At 41.8% G+C, this 16,210-nt stretch overlaps 1 protein-coding gene across 1 annotated transcript in view; it reads left to right on the top strand.

The window, feature by feature from the left end:
- The window catches only part of LOC113012390 (ryanodine receptor 3), a 108,622-nt gene extending 93,800 nt beyond the window's left edge, over positions 1-14,822 (top strand). The window contains exons 84-106 of the mRNA XM_080293840.1: positions 423-496; positions 1,298-1,315; positions 1,958-2,038; positions 2,174-2,262; positions 2,340-2,468; positions 2,612-2,716; positions 4,063-4,144; positions 4,322-5,634; positions 5,718-5,776; positions 5,988-6,162; positions 6,274-6,360; positions 6,455-6,649; positions 6,895-7,025; positions 7,105-7,147; positions 7,273-7,400; positions 7,509-7,569; positions 7,716-7,862; positions 9,278-9,412; positions 9,531-9,687; positions 9,826-9,890; positions 11,664-11,764; positions 12,476-12,527; positions 13,787-14,822. Coding sequence (XP_080149966.1) covers positions 423-496; positions 1,298-1,315; positions 1,958-2,038; positions 2,174-2,262; positions 2,340-2,468; positions 2,612-2,716; positions 4,063-4,144; positions 4,322-5,634; positions 5,718-5,776; positions 5,988-6,162; positions 6,274-6,360; positions 6,455-6,649; positions 6,895-7,025; positions 7,105-7,147; positions 7,273-7,400; positions 7,509-7,569; positions 7,716-7,862; positions 9,278-9,412; positions 9,531-9,687; positions 9,826-9,890; positions 11,664-11,764; positions 12,476-12,527; positions 13,787-13,882 — 3,523 coding nt within the window. The 3' untranslated portion in view covers positions 13,883-14,822. The remainder of the gene's footprint in view (positions 1-422; positions 497-1,297; positions 1,316-1,957; positions 2,039-2,173; positions 2,263-2,339; positions 2,469-2,611; positions 2,717-4,062; positions 4,145-4,321; positions 5,635-5,717; positions 5,777-5,987; positions 6,163-6,273; positions 6,361-6,454; positions 6,650-6,894; positions 7,026-7,104; positions 7,148-7,272; positions 7,401-7,508; positions 7,570-7,715; positions 7,863-9,277; positions 9,413-9,530; positions 9,688-9,825; positions 9,891-11,663; positions 11,765-12,475; positions 12,528-13,786) is intronic.
- The last annotated feature ends 1,388 nt before the right edge of the window (positions 14,823-16,210 follow it).

The raw sequence follows: 16,210 nt of genomic DNA, 5'->3' as shown, positions 1-16,210 counted from the left end.
CACCTACCTAAGCATTGTTTCAGACCATATACACTCATTGAAATGATATTCCTTGAAGGCTGTGGCCTCTTTCACAGGATAATAATGGAAAATTGGTTCAGGAATAGTTTGAGGAGAACAACAACGAGTTTGAAGTGTGGACTTCACCTCTGATCTCCTCACTGCTATGCAGCATCTGTGGGATGTTATGGACAATCAAGTCCAATCCATAGAGGTCCCACCTTGCACTTTACAGGACTTAAAGGATCTGTTGCTAACATCTTGTTGTTCGATGCCACAACACAACTTCAGGGGTCCAGAGGAGTCCATGCCTCAATGGGTCGGGGCCGTCAAACAGTATTATACAAGTGGTCATAAAGTTATGCCGATCGGTTCATTTTCCAGAAATTCAGGTTACTTAAATCGTTTTTCTCTTTTGGCAGCGTCCTGGACTTGAATGCTTTTGAAAGGCAAAACAAAGCTGAAGGTCTGGGTATGGTAACTGAAGAGGGATCAAGTAAGTGACTAAAACACAGTTTTAGTGTTCCAATTCCTTCTCGTCCCCTTTCTTGGAGACTTTTAATCACCTTAATAGGAAAAGCAACAGACGGCATATTTGCAAATTGGCAATGTGTAGAAATGTACAAATTTGCAGCTTTATTTGTGCAGCAGATTGACCTTTATCTTCTTCCTCACTCCATCGTGGACGATGTCTCTTAGCAAACAACCGGTATTGTAACGTGTAGTGTCCTACTTAGTCTCATTTTGCTGTTTTTCTTAAAATGACAGCCACAAGGTTAGCTTGGAAAAAAAATCTGCTCTTTAGTTTGTTGTTGTACATCTCCATATCACGTGGGTCCTTTGTGTTACGTTGTCACATCATCATGCAGGCAAACATGTGCTACTGTATGTCTAAGTCCTGTCTGAGCCTCGTCTGCAACTTAAGAACACTCAGTTTGCATAAAAGCTCACTTTTTATAATCAGAGGTCTTTATTTAAACCGATGGGTTGCATACAGTATATAAATATGCTTTAACCATACATATCCCAGCTCATTTTCACCTCATAAGCTCAGGCATAAGTGATGGTAACTGCTAGTTTGGTCCTAAACACCGGCCCAATAAGCAGACTGTACTCTTTTTAAGACTTGGTACTGCATGTCAGTGTGAGTATGTAAAGATATATCTACAGCCCTATCACTCTCCTGTTCCTACTTCTTCTGATTGACTCTAAATGTCTTCTCCTTTGCTTATGTCTGCTTCTGTTTTGTTTGTTTGTTTGTTTTCTTCTGATCATGTTTTTATGTCATCGGTCGCAGTCAACGTGAGTGAGCGGGGTAAATACACGGTTTAGATTCTACTCATTCTATGAAATGCTGACATGTTGATTGCCTCCAGTTCAACTCCCTCATCCCTCTACTCATCCTCTACCAGCCCTCCCCCACTTCCCCCCCTTCCCTCATTCTGAATGCAAAATAACCACCTTCTTTAATCTGGACTTGGAGGAACGCATGCATGCATCCTTTGACATCTGGATAGATTGTTTACAGTCAGCTGCCCCAAACTGACTCAGATCTTTCCACTTCTTCTTTTAAGCAAAATTAATGCTTGTTATTTTTGGACCCCCCCCCTCCTTTTTTTTCCTTTTTTGATCATACTAACCAGCGTGTATTAAGCAATAAATCTCCCAAAGCTTTGTTTGTACTAAACAACAAAGATTTGCTGGTATTAAACAACAAGGCTCAGTTTGGTTCCTATTATAAGCCTTATTTTGACTTGTGAGATGATGCACTATACCTCGTATGCGTGTGTGTTCCGAACCGTCAATATAGTGCACATAATTTGATGCCGTCTGACAACTAAACAGCAGCTTTATGAGGATGTGCAACAAGCTCTGATGCCTGTGCAGACATTAAAATGATGGGTGCTTGACCTTCCTGTCACTGAGGAGGACAGCTAATCTTATTTCCCGTCCTCAGGTTCCAAGGTACTGCAGAATGATGAATTCACTAAGGATCTTTTTAGGTTTCTGCAGCTTCTCTGCGAGGGACATAACAATGGTAGGTGGATGCTTTCCCATAAGCCAATATTAAAGCCATGCTGCCTCAAGCTGCATAGAAATGACTAGAAAATAAATTCCTATAGTATCTATCTGCAGGAAATTGGTGTTTAATCTTTTTTATCTTCTGTTTTAGATTTTCAAAACTTCCTAAGGACGCAGACAGGGAACACAACTACAGTCAACATAATCATTAGTACTGTGGACTACCTACTAAGACTGCAGGTATCACATTGTTACATCCAGAGCTTTAAATTTCAATAAAGTAGATATGCTATTAATTTTAGTGCTTTCTCTTTTAGGAATCTATTAGTGATTTCTACTGGTACTACTCTGGCAAGGATGTCATTGATGAGGCCGGTCAGAGGAACTTCTCCAGAGCACTAGCAGTGGCCAAACAGGTGTTCAACTCTTTAACAGAGTATATACAGGTACATAATCACAACTCTCCACAGTAAAAGCTGCTTAAAATGTTCATTACAATATCTTAACGGTCTTTCGGCGCTTTAGTGACGAGAAAGGCTGCTTGTCATCGTCTGAGCGTCTCTTTTCGTCTCTGTTTTATGTGCTCCAGGGTCCGTGTATAGGGAATCAGCAGAGTCTGGCTCACAGCAGGCTGTGGGACGCTGTGGTGGGCTTCTTGCATGTTTTTGCCAATATGCAGATGAAGTTATCTCAGGTATGTGTTTGTCTGCAGTGACGCAGATGTGCCTTAACTTAAACTAACTTAAACACTTGCTTGAGTTGTTTCATTCTGTGTTGACTAAACTGTTTACTTGTGTTTTGCTCATCTTTACTTTCACTGTGAAGGATTTCTGCTTCACATTGGAAAGCTGGTACTTTGCTGATTAAGATTTAATCCTATTATAAATGATTTGCCTTAAATTGACTCCACTTAACAAAATATATGGTGTAATGGCCTTTTTATCTTTAACTGAGAGGATTGTTTTTCTCCATTTTAGCAGCATATAGAGTACTATGGTATGGCCTGTATTTGTATGTACTACGCCAAAGTATTGTTTCTTTCTATTTGGCTTCCACTGAGCCGCTGTTCCTTAGAGTAGTCTTTGAAAATTTCTCTTTTTTACTCATTTGCTGTCGCGTTCTTATACCTAACCATGTTCAGTGGGGTTTTTTTATGTTAATGCTTAATGTTTTTCAGTCATGTTTCAGGAAACTACTGTACCTGTTTCCCATTTCCCTAAAAAAATCATGAAAGGAAGCGTACCTCAAGACTTTTGCACAGAAATGTAGATCTAAAAATAATAGGAACCAAAGGGATGGCAGTGTAAATAAACTAGCATATGTATAAGGTCAACCACCTGCTTGTACAACTACATTAAGTCAAGTGACAGTTTTTTAAAAGAAAATGGGCTGCTTGTTTTAATACATGCCTGCTTAGCTATAGTTAATAGTTGTTACTTAAGTAAAGATTTGAAATAACGGCTTGTACAGATGTGAAAATGTGAACAGCCCCTGGTGTTTTATTCGTTGCCACTAGAGGTCTCTCCAGGCTCATTGATAATCAGAAGCAACTCCAGTACAATTACACATGTTGTTCACCTCAGCTACATGATATATGACTCCATCATTGATATGTCCAATAAGCCAGGAGTGGGATGAAATCCACCCACCTAATCTTATCTCGTGGTCGTCACAAAGGGGCTGGGTCTGACAGCAGCAGCCAGGATGAAGAAGAGCACAGGTGCATCAAAGTACGCTTCAGATTTATGGCACATTGAATACAAAGCCCATAGAGACCTTAAACGAGTCAGCCTGACCTCGCCATCTGTTCCTAGACAGCAAAATAACATAAACCCTGGTTGTGATGGATCGATGTTACCTAGAAGGACCTTCTGAGCCACAGCAGGGGCCATTTGAGGTCCCTACAATATTAAAGCCTTGATCTCTCCAACTCTCTCTGCATCACAGGGATATTAAAGAGCCTGGCTGTACCCTTACAGTTAGACTATCAGTGGTCTGTGTGACATATTGTACTATGACTTTCTGTCTTTTTTCTAACAGGACTCCAGTCAGATTGAATTACTAAAGGAGCTGCTGGACCTGCAGAAGGACATGGTCGTCATGATGCTCTCGCTACTTGAAGGTGGTTTTTTTGTTTTTAATAACATTATATAAGCTTTGTATGCTGGTACTTTCATAAATCGGATTTATTTGCCTGATATAATCAAATGTGTAGCAGAGCAGATTAGTCTGATCTGCATGGGGAAGTGTTTTTTTTAATGAGTTTACTGATAAAATTTACCGCTTTATTGTCTCACAGGTAATGTTGTGAATGGAACTATCGGCAAACAGATGGTGGACACCTTGGTGGAATCTTCCAGTAACGTGGAGATGATCCTGAAATTTTTCGACATGTTCCTCAAGTTGAAGGACTTGACTACTTCGGACAGTTTCAAGGAGTACGACCCCGAGAGCAAAGGCGTCATCTCAAAGAAGGATTTCCAGAAGTCCATGGAGAACCAGAAGCAGTATTCTCAGTCTGAGATTGAGTTTCTTCTCTCCTGCGCCGAGGCTGACGAGAACGACATGTTCAACTACGAGCAGTTTGTTGAGAGGTTTCACGAACCGGCAAAAGACATCGGCTTTAACGTCGCCGTGTTGCTAACCAATCTTTCAGAGCACATGCCTCACGATGCCCGCCTCTCAACTTTCCTGGACCTGGCCGAAAGCGTCCTCAGCTACTTCGAGCCTTACTTGGGCCGCATTGAGATCATGGGCGGAGCCAAGCGCATCGAGAGAGTGTACTTCGAGATCAGCCAGTCGAGTCGCACGCAATGGGAGAAGCCTCAGGTGAAAGAGTCGAAGCGGCAGTTCATCTTTGACGTGGTCAACGAGGGCGGAGAGAGCGAGAAGATGGAGCTGTTTGTAAACTTCTGCGAGGACACGATCTTCGAGATGCAGCTGGCCTCTCAGATTTCAGAGCCAGACCCCGTTGAGCGCCCGGAGGAAGAAGAGGATGACATCCAGACCATGATGGAGAACCAGGAAGAGGAAGACGAGGAGAGCGCGATGATGGAGTCTTCCTCGGCATTTACAATCGCATGCATCTCCATGAAAAAGAGCTTGTGTCACTTCCGCCAGCTGCTTACTCTTAAAAGCATGCGGCGGCAATTCAGGAAATTCAGGAAGATGAGTGTGAAGGAGATGGTGCGGGGCTTCTTCTCCTTCTTTTGGATGATCATCACAGGCCTCTTTCACTTTGTTTACAGCCTAATTTGGGGATTCTTCCACATCTTGTGGACCACGATGTTTGGGGGTGGCCTCGTTGAAGGGGCTAAGAACATGAAGGTTACAGATATTTTGGGAAACATGCCTGACCCCACTCAGTTCGGGATCCATGGAGACGTGTTAGAAACAGAAAAGATGGAGGCAAGCGAAGCGTCAGCGTTGGCTGAGTTGGGTCAGATGGCTCAAGGGGAAGCAGCAGAGGCAGATCTGATGGCTGAGCTACTCAACATACAGCCGAAGAAGGAGGGCAAGCACGGGGCCGAGCCAGGTTTGGGGGATGTGTCTGAGGTGGTGGTGGGAGATGCCCCGTCAATAGCCAGTGCAGTCAAGCAGAAGAAGGCACAGGTTAGTGATTTTGTTCAGAAAATAGAAGAAGAACACACCCTTATTAGTAGAACCTGAATGTTAAAGTAATCTGCTGATTCCAGATGGCTGCAAAGACGAGGGCTGTGAACGGAGACTACAGATCTGATACAGAGAAGGGAGAGTGAGTGTAACTTGTTCATTGTTACCTACATTACCACTTGCATATGTTTATTTGAGGATTGTGTTAGATTAGTTTCACATAAATAGCAGTTATCGTATCCATGCTTACTCCTGTGCTTGTCCCTTTGCTTAGTATCCACATTTTGTTTCTCCATATTAAGTATACATCTGTGTCTATGAACACAACACTAATGTATAATTTATGCTTGCAGTTCAGAAGATGGTGAGAAGAAGGACCACGACAAGACTAGAGACGAAGCTCCTCCAGAGCTGTCAGTGGAGGAGAAGAAAGCCCCGAAGAAAAGGCTCGGCTTGAAGAAAGAGGCACCGGAGGCTTTCATGGCGAGCTTCTTCGCCGGCTTGGAAGTCTACCAGACTAAGATGCTGGTCAGATGTTTTCCTCACTGCAGTTTTAAGATCACAACTGTTACATTAAGCACAAATACAAACTTGTTAGACATAAAAACAAAGATGATGATCACGATTACCTTTTCACAGAACTACCTGGCAAGAAATTTCTACAATCTCCGCTTCTTGGCACTTTTTGTTGCCTTTGCTATCAACTTTATTCTTCTCTTCTACAAAGTAAGTTTGGAGCTAAACTACCACTTTATATACTCACCTTAGGGTCCCGCTGTTTTGTAAGCTGGGTGTCAAATTTGGTGTCGTCACCTTTTAGGTGACCGGTGATTACTCGGATGATGAAGACCCCTGGAAGGGTCGAGGCAGAGCTGGGGAGGAGGAAGACGAGGGAGCGCTTGAGTATTTCGTCTTGCAGGAGAGCACAGGTTACATGGCACCAACACTTCGCTGTCTGGCAATACTACACACCATCATATCTTTCCTGTGTGTAGTGGGATACTACTACCTGAAGGTATGCACAGTTTTTTAAGGTGGTCTAATGAATTTGTTAAGCATTGTAGGTGCAAAAATAAAACTGCACACATGTGGAGCATTAAAAAAATCAAGTAACTTCAAATATCTTGTTTGGGTATATGTACATTTTATATTTCAGTACACTTGTTCATTGTTAACCCATGCACTCACGTGCACACACACACACACACACACACACACACACTGTCTCAGTGATGCAGCCCGATTTCTCGTGTGTTCAAGGTGCCTTTGGTAGTGTTCAAGCGGGAGAAGGAGATAGCAAGGAAGTTGGAGTTTGCAGGCCTCTACATCACCGAGCAGCCGTCTGATGACGACATTAAAGGACAGTGGGACAGACTGGTCATCAACACTCCGTGAGTCTGCCTTTTATCAAACGACGAATCATAATCTTGTGCAAACAGACGTTTAATTCTGTTTTTGTTTTTTTATCAGCTCCTTTCCCAACAACTACTGGGATAAATTTGTCAAGCGCAAAGTAAGTAGCTCATGTAATTTAAGTTTAATCTGCTGTGCACACAAGCTATAAATGGAATCTGGTTACACTTACTAAATGTCAGCTGCCGTGTCTCTTATATATTTCTGCGCGGCTTCTGTTTGTAGGTGATAAAAAAGTATGGAGACCTTTACGGAGCAGAGAGGATAGCAGAGCTGCTGGGGTTGGACAAGAGTGCCCTGGATTTCAACCCTACAGAGGAAACTGTTGCCAAGGAGGCTTCACTGGTGTCATGGTGAGAGATTGGGCTGATAAAAAGCAGACAGCCCAGGGCTGCTTGGAGTAAAAATAGAGGTCAAACAGAAAATACGAGCCCTTCATATCAACTTTTCTCTGTTGCCAGGTTGAGCTCAATCGATACAAAGTACCATGTCTGGAAAATGGGGGTTGTGTTTACAGATAATGTAAGTTTAAAAATAAGTTTGGATGATTAATTGCTTTGTTTTGTAGTTTTATTGATGGTGGTTTACATTATTTGACAGCTGAGGAGGTTGATGGAGGATTTTATAGCAGGGCGAACGGCTTCTGATCCATTTTGTTTCTCCACCAGTCATTCTTGTATCTAGTTTGGTACACCACCATGTCCATCCTGGGTCACTACAACAACTTCTTCTTTGCCGCCCATCTGCTGGACATTGCCATGGGCTTCAAGACTCTCCGCACCATCCTTTCATCTGTCACGCACAATGGCAAGCAGGTGAGGAGGAAACACATACAGCTCTTCTATTGAACAGCAGGGGTCACTGCAGAGCTGGTGGTGAAACACATTTTTTGATCACAGTTTGCAGTGATGGCATTTGAAGTATGCCATTCAAAATGTGCTAAATTCTGCTTTCTGCACGCCCAAAACAGATTTCAGTTGAAATCATTTTAATGTTGCTTTAAATGTTAACACAGTTATTTAAATATTATGTATTTATGTCCTTAAAAAATGGTAAATGGTCTGCATTTGTATAGCGCTTTTCTAGTCCATAGGACCCCAAAGCGCTTTACACATTCAGTCATCCACCCATTCACACACACATTCACACACTGGTGATGGCAGCTACATTGTAGCCACAGCTGCCCTGGGGCGCACTGACAGAGGCGAGGCTGCCGGACACAGGCGCCACCGGGCCCTCTGACCACCACCAGTAGGCAAACATGGGGTCAGTATCTTGCCCAAGGATATTTGGCATGCAGCCAGGGTGCATCCTGGGATCGAACCACCGACCTTCTGATTAGTGGCTGACCTGCTCTGCCACCTGAGCTACAGCCACCCAAATAAGCTACTTTAAGCGCTAAAAGACCCAGGCTTGGTTTTATAATAGGTTAAAGCCAACATATTAACAAATATGATCTTTTTATTAGGCAGTTTCTCTTGTCATTTAACTGATCTAATTGACCATTTAGGTCTAATTTGGTTCATCAGGTTCTGAGAAAAATGATCTCGCTTGTTGGCAGCTAATATGCAGGTGACATGAATCACAAATGTGTCATCTAGCAGATCCTGTATGTGTCGTGTGAGATAATTGGAATGTTCTCAGCATCCTTTGACATTTGAGTTCAAATGGCTCACATGGCTTAATTTAAATCCCACTTTGGATTGCCAGTTCTTCCAATAATTCCCATGTTAACTGACCAGAGGGACAAATCAGAATTTAATGTCACCTCAGTCTCCAAGGGCGGAAATGCACCAAAATGGCAAGGCCACAAGGAATCAGCGACATCTCCCAGACTCAGCCGTCTGTGGGCTGATCAATCACGCTGTCAATCTAAATGCGCTTTACGGTGTTGTTGCCTTTCAGGTTTACAACCGGCTGAGCTGTAGCTGAATCCATTTTTTATTATATGTGAAATAATAGACTCTTTTTTTGTATTTACTATAAATAAATAACTCATGTGAGTTTTCTTATTGCACTAAACTTTCTCTTCGTTTCCACGCGTTTGAACTTTTCCCCTTCTCTCTACTCACTCCTCTCTTGCTGATCTAATTTTGTTGCAATTTTTTTATAGAAAACAAATGGAAGCCAGCAGCTCTGCCCCTGCTGCGTCCATTGTGTGTCTAAAAGAAATACATAAATAGCAAAAAAAGAGCGAGTCTGTGAATGCAGATTTCATGTGTCTCTGTAGCTGGTGCTGACAGTGGGCCTGCTAGCTGTTGTGGTCTATCTCTACACTGTGGTGGCCTTCAACTTCTTCAGGAAGTTTTACAACAAGAGTGAGGATGAGGATGAGCCGGACATGAAGTGCGACGACATGATGACGGTAAACTGGAGTTACGCTTTCTTTTTTAAGGAACAGATTTGGGCTCGCTGCTTAAAATAAGCCATGACTTAATGCTCAGCCTCAGATTTCAGTTAGACCTCCACCTGTGTTCCCGCAGTGCTACCTATTCCACATGTATGTTGGGGTAAGAGCAGGAGGCGGGATAGGGGATGAGATCGAGGACCCAGCTGGTGACCCCTATGAGCTCTACCGCATCCTGTTCGACATCACGTTCTTCTTCTTTGTTATTGTCATCCTCTTGGCCATCATCCAGGGTACATAAAAAAAAATCCCAATTTCAACCTTATTTATCAGTAATTAGACGAACCCACAACATATATCCATTTAAATATTACAGTCTTTATGCTTAGGGTATGTATGTCATGCTCACAGCAGTTCCTTTATGGTTGCAGGTTTGATCATTGATGCCTTTGGAGAGTTAAGAGACCAACAGGAGCAGGTCAAAGAGGACATGGAGGTGAGAGGACAGATCATCATAACTTGCAGCACTGAAGGAAGTGGCAGGAGTGTAAATCATATAAAAGATGGACTTAGCTTATAGGTCTGTGAAGTGAAGCCATTGTAGAAGTCGTCCAGTGTGGCCACTCTGTGTTTGTTGACTTTGGTCATGTTGTGGATGATGTTCTGTGGATTCACGTAACGATGGTCTAAAACCTCTTCAAGAGACGGAACATCCAGAATCCTCTGATGGTGGGTCAGCGTGATGTCCTTCCAGATCTCCTGCTCATCCCACTGTCAGCTCTCGTCTCTGTTTCTGCTGCTCTTCTGTTGGCTGATTGTTGCCTTCCTGCTGTGTTTGGAGTGCAAATTCTACATTTTCCTGGTTCTCCGTCTCCTGCCTCCTCCTTCTGAACCTCCTCTTTGAAGGTCTCTTTTTTATGGATCTGGAGTCTGAGGGTCAGGGGATAGAAAAGTGGAGGGAAACCCGTGCATCACATTGTTGTCCTCCAGGTCCTCTGTTCCCCAGCATCCCTTTACATCTTCAGTCACATGGTTCTTCAGAAACTGTCTGTTGCCTAGTAACGTCGGGGCCAAGGCTACTGTTACAGAGCAGCTGGTGCAGCCAATCAACAGCAGCAGAAGCGGTGAAGCAGGAAGCATAGTGCCTGAAGTTCTATCGATGCTTCCTGAGGGGCATGCAAGCTCGAAACAAACGTGTCACATCATTCCACAGTTTTGTGGCTCTGTACAGTCCAGGACAAATAACATGAGAACTCATATTTATCACAAAAGGGCAGCAATAAAGTTTATCTTCATTCGATGTAGCGACAGGTAATATCCATCACTCGAAGAAATATTTATGCATGTCTCGCTACAGGCTTAAGGGCCATCAGGGGGCAACTGTTAAAAAAGAAGACTGGATGAGACTCCACAGTAACAGCGCTCGGCTCTCTTGTTCTATGACCTCAGTTAATACTCTCTTGGTGAGCAATTGTTTGTTTCACAGACTGCTGAAAACAACATGATGTTCATTTTTGCAAATGATTACACTCTTTACCATCTGAAACCGGGTATAGTTTATGATGGGCCAACCTCATATCTGGAAAGTTGCTTCGAAATAGCGAGACAGTTGAACACTCAGCTCGACCCTTCATAACAGCACCTCCCTAACCATTAGACGGCATAATCGCGCTCACGTCCACCTTTCATGTACGAATAGATTTAATGTAGATCTTCTGGAGATTACGGCCTTATTAGTGGACTCTTGTGTCTCGTCTCGTGTACTTGTCTCTTTTTTTTCATTAATATTTTACTTTGTCTGGGTTACTTTATGGAAATTGTACCCCCTAACCCCCCTATTTGATCACGTGTTGAGTTTCAGAGATGTGACACATTTTTGTGAGCTCCCCATCTCTCTTGAGTATTTAAACAGTCACTGTGACAGGCAAGTGAAGATCAACGTGCATGTGGGAATATAAATATTAAGCCGAATTTTGGAAGCATACTTGTTGATGCATAACCTTGTCGCCTAAGAAAGGGCAGATAACCCTTAATGAAACTGTCAATAATAAATAACTGTGTTATTTTCTCAGACTAAAAGGTCCCTGCAGAGCTTCTGTTGTTCATAGGCTGAGTGGGACTGAGCGTGATGAGTAACTTGACCTTAATATTGTAAAATATGTCCAATCTGGTGTTGCTTTAGGCAAACTCTTGTTTACTGTAGTTCATCAATGAAGCACAGAAAAAGAAGAAGGAAGCGTGCCTTCTAATTTTCATTTTCTGTCCTCAGACCAAATGTTTCATCTGTGGGATCGGGAACGATTACTTCGACACAACCCCCCACGGCTTTGAGACCCACACCTTACAAGAGCACAATTTGGCCAACTATCTGTGAGTATCCTTTTGATCAGCAGTGTTTTTAATGTTTTTTTGTTTTGTAATCATTGCAGTAATCTTTTACCATTCGTGTCAACGCTTTTCTGTAATTTAACCACATGATTGATGGCTTTAGCACGTTACTGCAGCATAAACACCAAAGTCACTAGTAGCAGCATTGATCCAGAACACTAGATCCCTTCAGGTATCCTGCCTGTGTTTCCCTCACACGCACCGCTTAGCCGGTGTTTCTGAATAATACCAGTAACAATAGAAAGTCTCAGTCCATTTGCTCTCACAGTCAGCTGGCCGGAGGATATCAGAGCGACCTCATTATGTTGCTTCATTACTATTTAATGCCATGAACTTTATTGGAAAATAGGTTTGTGATAGCATGCTCTCATTCAGTATTCATTATGATTTGGCATGCTGCGATGCCCATAGAGATACAGCGGCTCATTGCCATTTACGCTTGATTTGGGGAACAACAGGTGATTCTGCGATAGAGACGAGGTGGTGTAACTTTACTTAGACACTAGCATCGGGAACTGTGACACCCAGTGACGGAGAGTTTGACATTTATGTGATTAGTGTTGCAAAAATCAAATGTGTCACAGAAAAGCTTCTCATGTCCCTGCTCTGTGCTTCAGCTGTGGCGATGGGCTTAGATACAAGACTGCGATTCCCCTTTAATATTTTTTCTTTGTTCTCGTTTTTCTTATAAAGGTTTTTCCTGATGTACCTCATCAACAAGGATGAGACAGAGCACACTGGACAGGTAGAAGACTATTTTACCCTGATTAGCTTAACCCATTCAATATTTCTCCTCTTACTGTCAACACCTATTTTGGTTTATTCGTTTTTTCATATCTACCCATATTGTGGTGGAATTAAAGTGTTGTTTGATACTCTGTGGTTTACATAATATTAATTAAGGTCATTGTACTAAACCATAGAGATTCAATTTTAATTTTAGGTCATATTTGTGTGGATAAAGTGGTAAGATTAATACTGCTCAATAACATTTCAAGTAGGTGCTCATCTACTAGCTAACTGTTTTGCCTCTCTTAGATAAGACAGTAGCTATGTCCCAATTCATAGGCAGCATCCTCCGAACACCGAGTTTAATAAACTCAGCCGTCTGCTCCTCACTCGCTAACATATAACTTGACATTGGAGTAAATTCTCGACCATCTCACACTTCTGTTAATCAGTTTTCTGTTTGACGTTTATTTAGCTGTAATCTCAGCTGAACCGATTTACTCAGGAACAAATAAAACACTGAAAAAAGCCAAACAATAACATTTTTAATTTATCTGAGTGACTTAGTTACATGTTTAACCTGAGTAGTAAAAGACCGCGGGGGATCTGAAAGCGATGTGCCGGGAGTCCGCTGTTCTCGCCGGCTCCAGTGAGCCTTGAACCCCCGGCTAGCTATTGATCTGGAGGGTAACAGACGTCTCCGAAAACATTGGAGCACTTTTGCAAATATGTGATGTCTTGATAAATCGAGCAGATATATGAAATTTACACAGCTACATTCTTGCCTGAGAATATGTTAAAAGTTTATTTTGTGATTACAGAAAGAGTAATCAGAGTAATATTAAAACTAAGTAGCTGCCGCCATTGTTGGAAACTGGAATCGGCTGGGCCGCGCTATGAATTCTGGGGTAGGGTACAATCCTTCAAATTCGGGGAAATGAAGGACGCATTTGTCGACCGCGTTTGGAGCAGCCTTCAAATTGGGACGGCCTTCGTCTCCTGGCTGTGACGTAATCAGCCTTAAAATGAGGTGGCCTAGGTTTTGGGACACAGCTAGTATACTCACTAAATACCAAAACTGTTTTAATGATCTTTCTGTTGATACGTTCACTTGGTATTAACTGCATGTTAATACCAAGTATACCCATTTCAGCTCATTAACACACCTGTAATTATGTAATGTTTAAATTTTGGATATTTAAGTTCAAAACATTCAGCCTTACTTTAGGCAAGTTAAAGATTTCGAGCTAAACTCTGATGTTGGCTTGTGTCCAGGAGTCCTACGTGTGGAAGATGTATCAGGAGCGCTGCTGGGACTTTTTCCCAGCTGGAGATTGCTTCCGCAAACAGTACGAAGATCAGCTTGGATAGAGCAGATGCATCCTCCTTACCTCTATCTACGTGGCCTGCTGGAGCATGTAGTCCCACCTACAACTGCTGGAATACGACACACACTCCCACACTGGTTTGGACTGGTGTGAGGAGAGGCAAATGAAAATGATGTACCCTGTAACTGTCAGTACAGCACCCGTCTATGAGGAAATGACCTACAACTTGCCCAGACATTTAGGTTTTCTTTTGGTTTGGGGGACTCGTTTTTGACAGCGTGTTGCCTTTTACTCCACATAACCCCAAATCATTGCACAATTTTTGTTTTCTTTTGGTCTTTTTGAGAAATATTGGGTTGTGTGGGGTTATGGGGACAATGTGTGAGTCATATTATGCACAATATATGAATGTTGAACTTGAGACTTAATGCCAAAAGAAAAGCAGTGGAGTATAGTAGATATACATAGTGCGCAAAAATGTGATTTAAGAAAAGATTTTTTTTCGTCAGATGTTGTAACATTTATCTATCGAGATGGAATCTGTAGGATGACGTGACAAAAGGTTTATTGTGTAGGATTTATTTTTAAAAATGCCTAAAGTTCTTCATGAAGTGCCTTACAGTACTGTATCTACATTACAATGAAGCTATGCAAAACTTTTGTTTCTTTTCTTTATTGTATGTAAGTACAGTAGTTTTCCTGGAGCAGTAACAAGTAGCTGTCCAGATATGTAGTTTGTGGCTGAACACTTTCATTTGAACGTGGAAGAAGAGCATTGGGACGATTTCTTTTGTTGCTGAATGCAGCGTAACTGCAAATGTTCAAGATACAGTGTATACATGACACAACAGAATTTCCTGAAGACTTTCAAACAAGAACAGAAAAAAAATGAATTGCTATTGTATGGCCATTTGTATGTAATAGCTTTGCTGATCTGTGCATTTCTTTTGATGGAAAAAAAATAAAGAAATTGATGCAAGAAACGTTTGTGTTTACATTGTGGTTGTTTATTTTTCAGATCTTTGAATTTATTTCTTAAAGCAATTAAATAAAAATATATCTCCAAGTCTAAGATCTCTGAGTCATTTCAGACACGTAAATTTCACACACCCCAAACCTCAAAGCTATATCATAACTCTGACCTTCGTGTAGCTTTTAATTATGATTTAGTAATAAACAAGTAATGGCCAAGTAGGTGCGTACTTCTGGTGGGTTAGAATGGCAGGACGGGGCCTCAGCAGACTACATGATGGGAGTTTTAGACCTATTACCCATGGTGCCAGCTGTCAGCTCACATCACGTCACCACACCTTGGGCACCACACAGTGCTGAAGCCTGCCGCTGAGAGCAACTCTACCACCTCAGCTTACAGCTCTGGCATTCTGACTATTTTGTATGGTCCCAGCATGTTGTGTGTGTATTGTATTTTTGAAATTAAAACGTGACCCATCACTATCGGTCTTTCTACTGAAGACTATTGCAAAGCAACAATAAAAAGCTATCATTACCTCCAATTGTTTTATAAAGCTGCTCTTGTCATAGTGCAGTAAATATTTAACATGCAGTGTTTTGAGTGGATTAAAGCAAACGCAGTCTCTGAGCTAACTCAGTTTAAAGCTTCGTATGTAATGTCCTGTGCTCTAAAAAGCAAATGGGCTCCCACATTATTTAGCATATTATGCGGCTATAAAGGCAGCAGAAGGAAACTGTAATGTGCAATATCAGTGATGACTTCCATGTGAAGCAGAGCCAACATGAATTAGCAACAATTAAGCCATTCGTGATGACACACACAGAAACACACATATAACAAAGTCGTGTTACCAACAAACAACCAAGTTATAATGGGTTTCATGCATATAGATTGTTTCTGGCTACCACTTTTTAAAAACTCATAAATTTGTAAAACTTATAATTTGGTTTAGGTCAAGTAAAACTGATATGACAAATAGTCTACGTCAAGAAATTTTAACTGAGCTTAACTAACCTTGAGCTAGTAGAAAGGAAAGGAACTAGTGTGCTGCAAAAGAAGGTTCAGGGTCAAAGCGGCAATAAGGAAGTCTGTTCATATTTAAACCTTAGCGTTAGCATGATTCATGAGTAGTGTAAAGTGCGTAGAATCAAAACAACAAGTTAAACACTGCCTATTTTGGGTCACTTTTTCCAGTCCAAAGCCAGATAAAGGAGGAGGGATGGAATTGTGACATTAAAAAAACAATAACTACTGAAAGAAATTTAATTTGTAGTTCTAAATATATTCTAAATATATATAAATGCATTTAGGGTGTTTTTTACTGACTTTATGTCTCTTCCATGATGTTATTTCTCTGTCGTACAGCATCGGTTACAATTACATAAGCATGACCAATGA

The sequence above is a fragment of the Astatotilapia calliptera genome, chromosome 19 (assembly GCF_964374335.1).
Source record: "Astatotilapia calliptera chromosome 19, fAstCal68.1, whole genome shotgun sequence".
In the NCBI taxonomy this organism is placed as follows: domain Eukaryota; kingdom Metazoa; phylum Chordata; class Actinopteri; order Cichliformes; family Cichlidae; genus Astatotilapia; species Astatotilapia calliptera.
The sequence above is the reverse complement of the archived record's forward strand: the minus strand, read 5'-3'. Positions and strand labels throughout refer to the sequence as shown.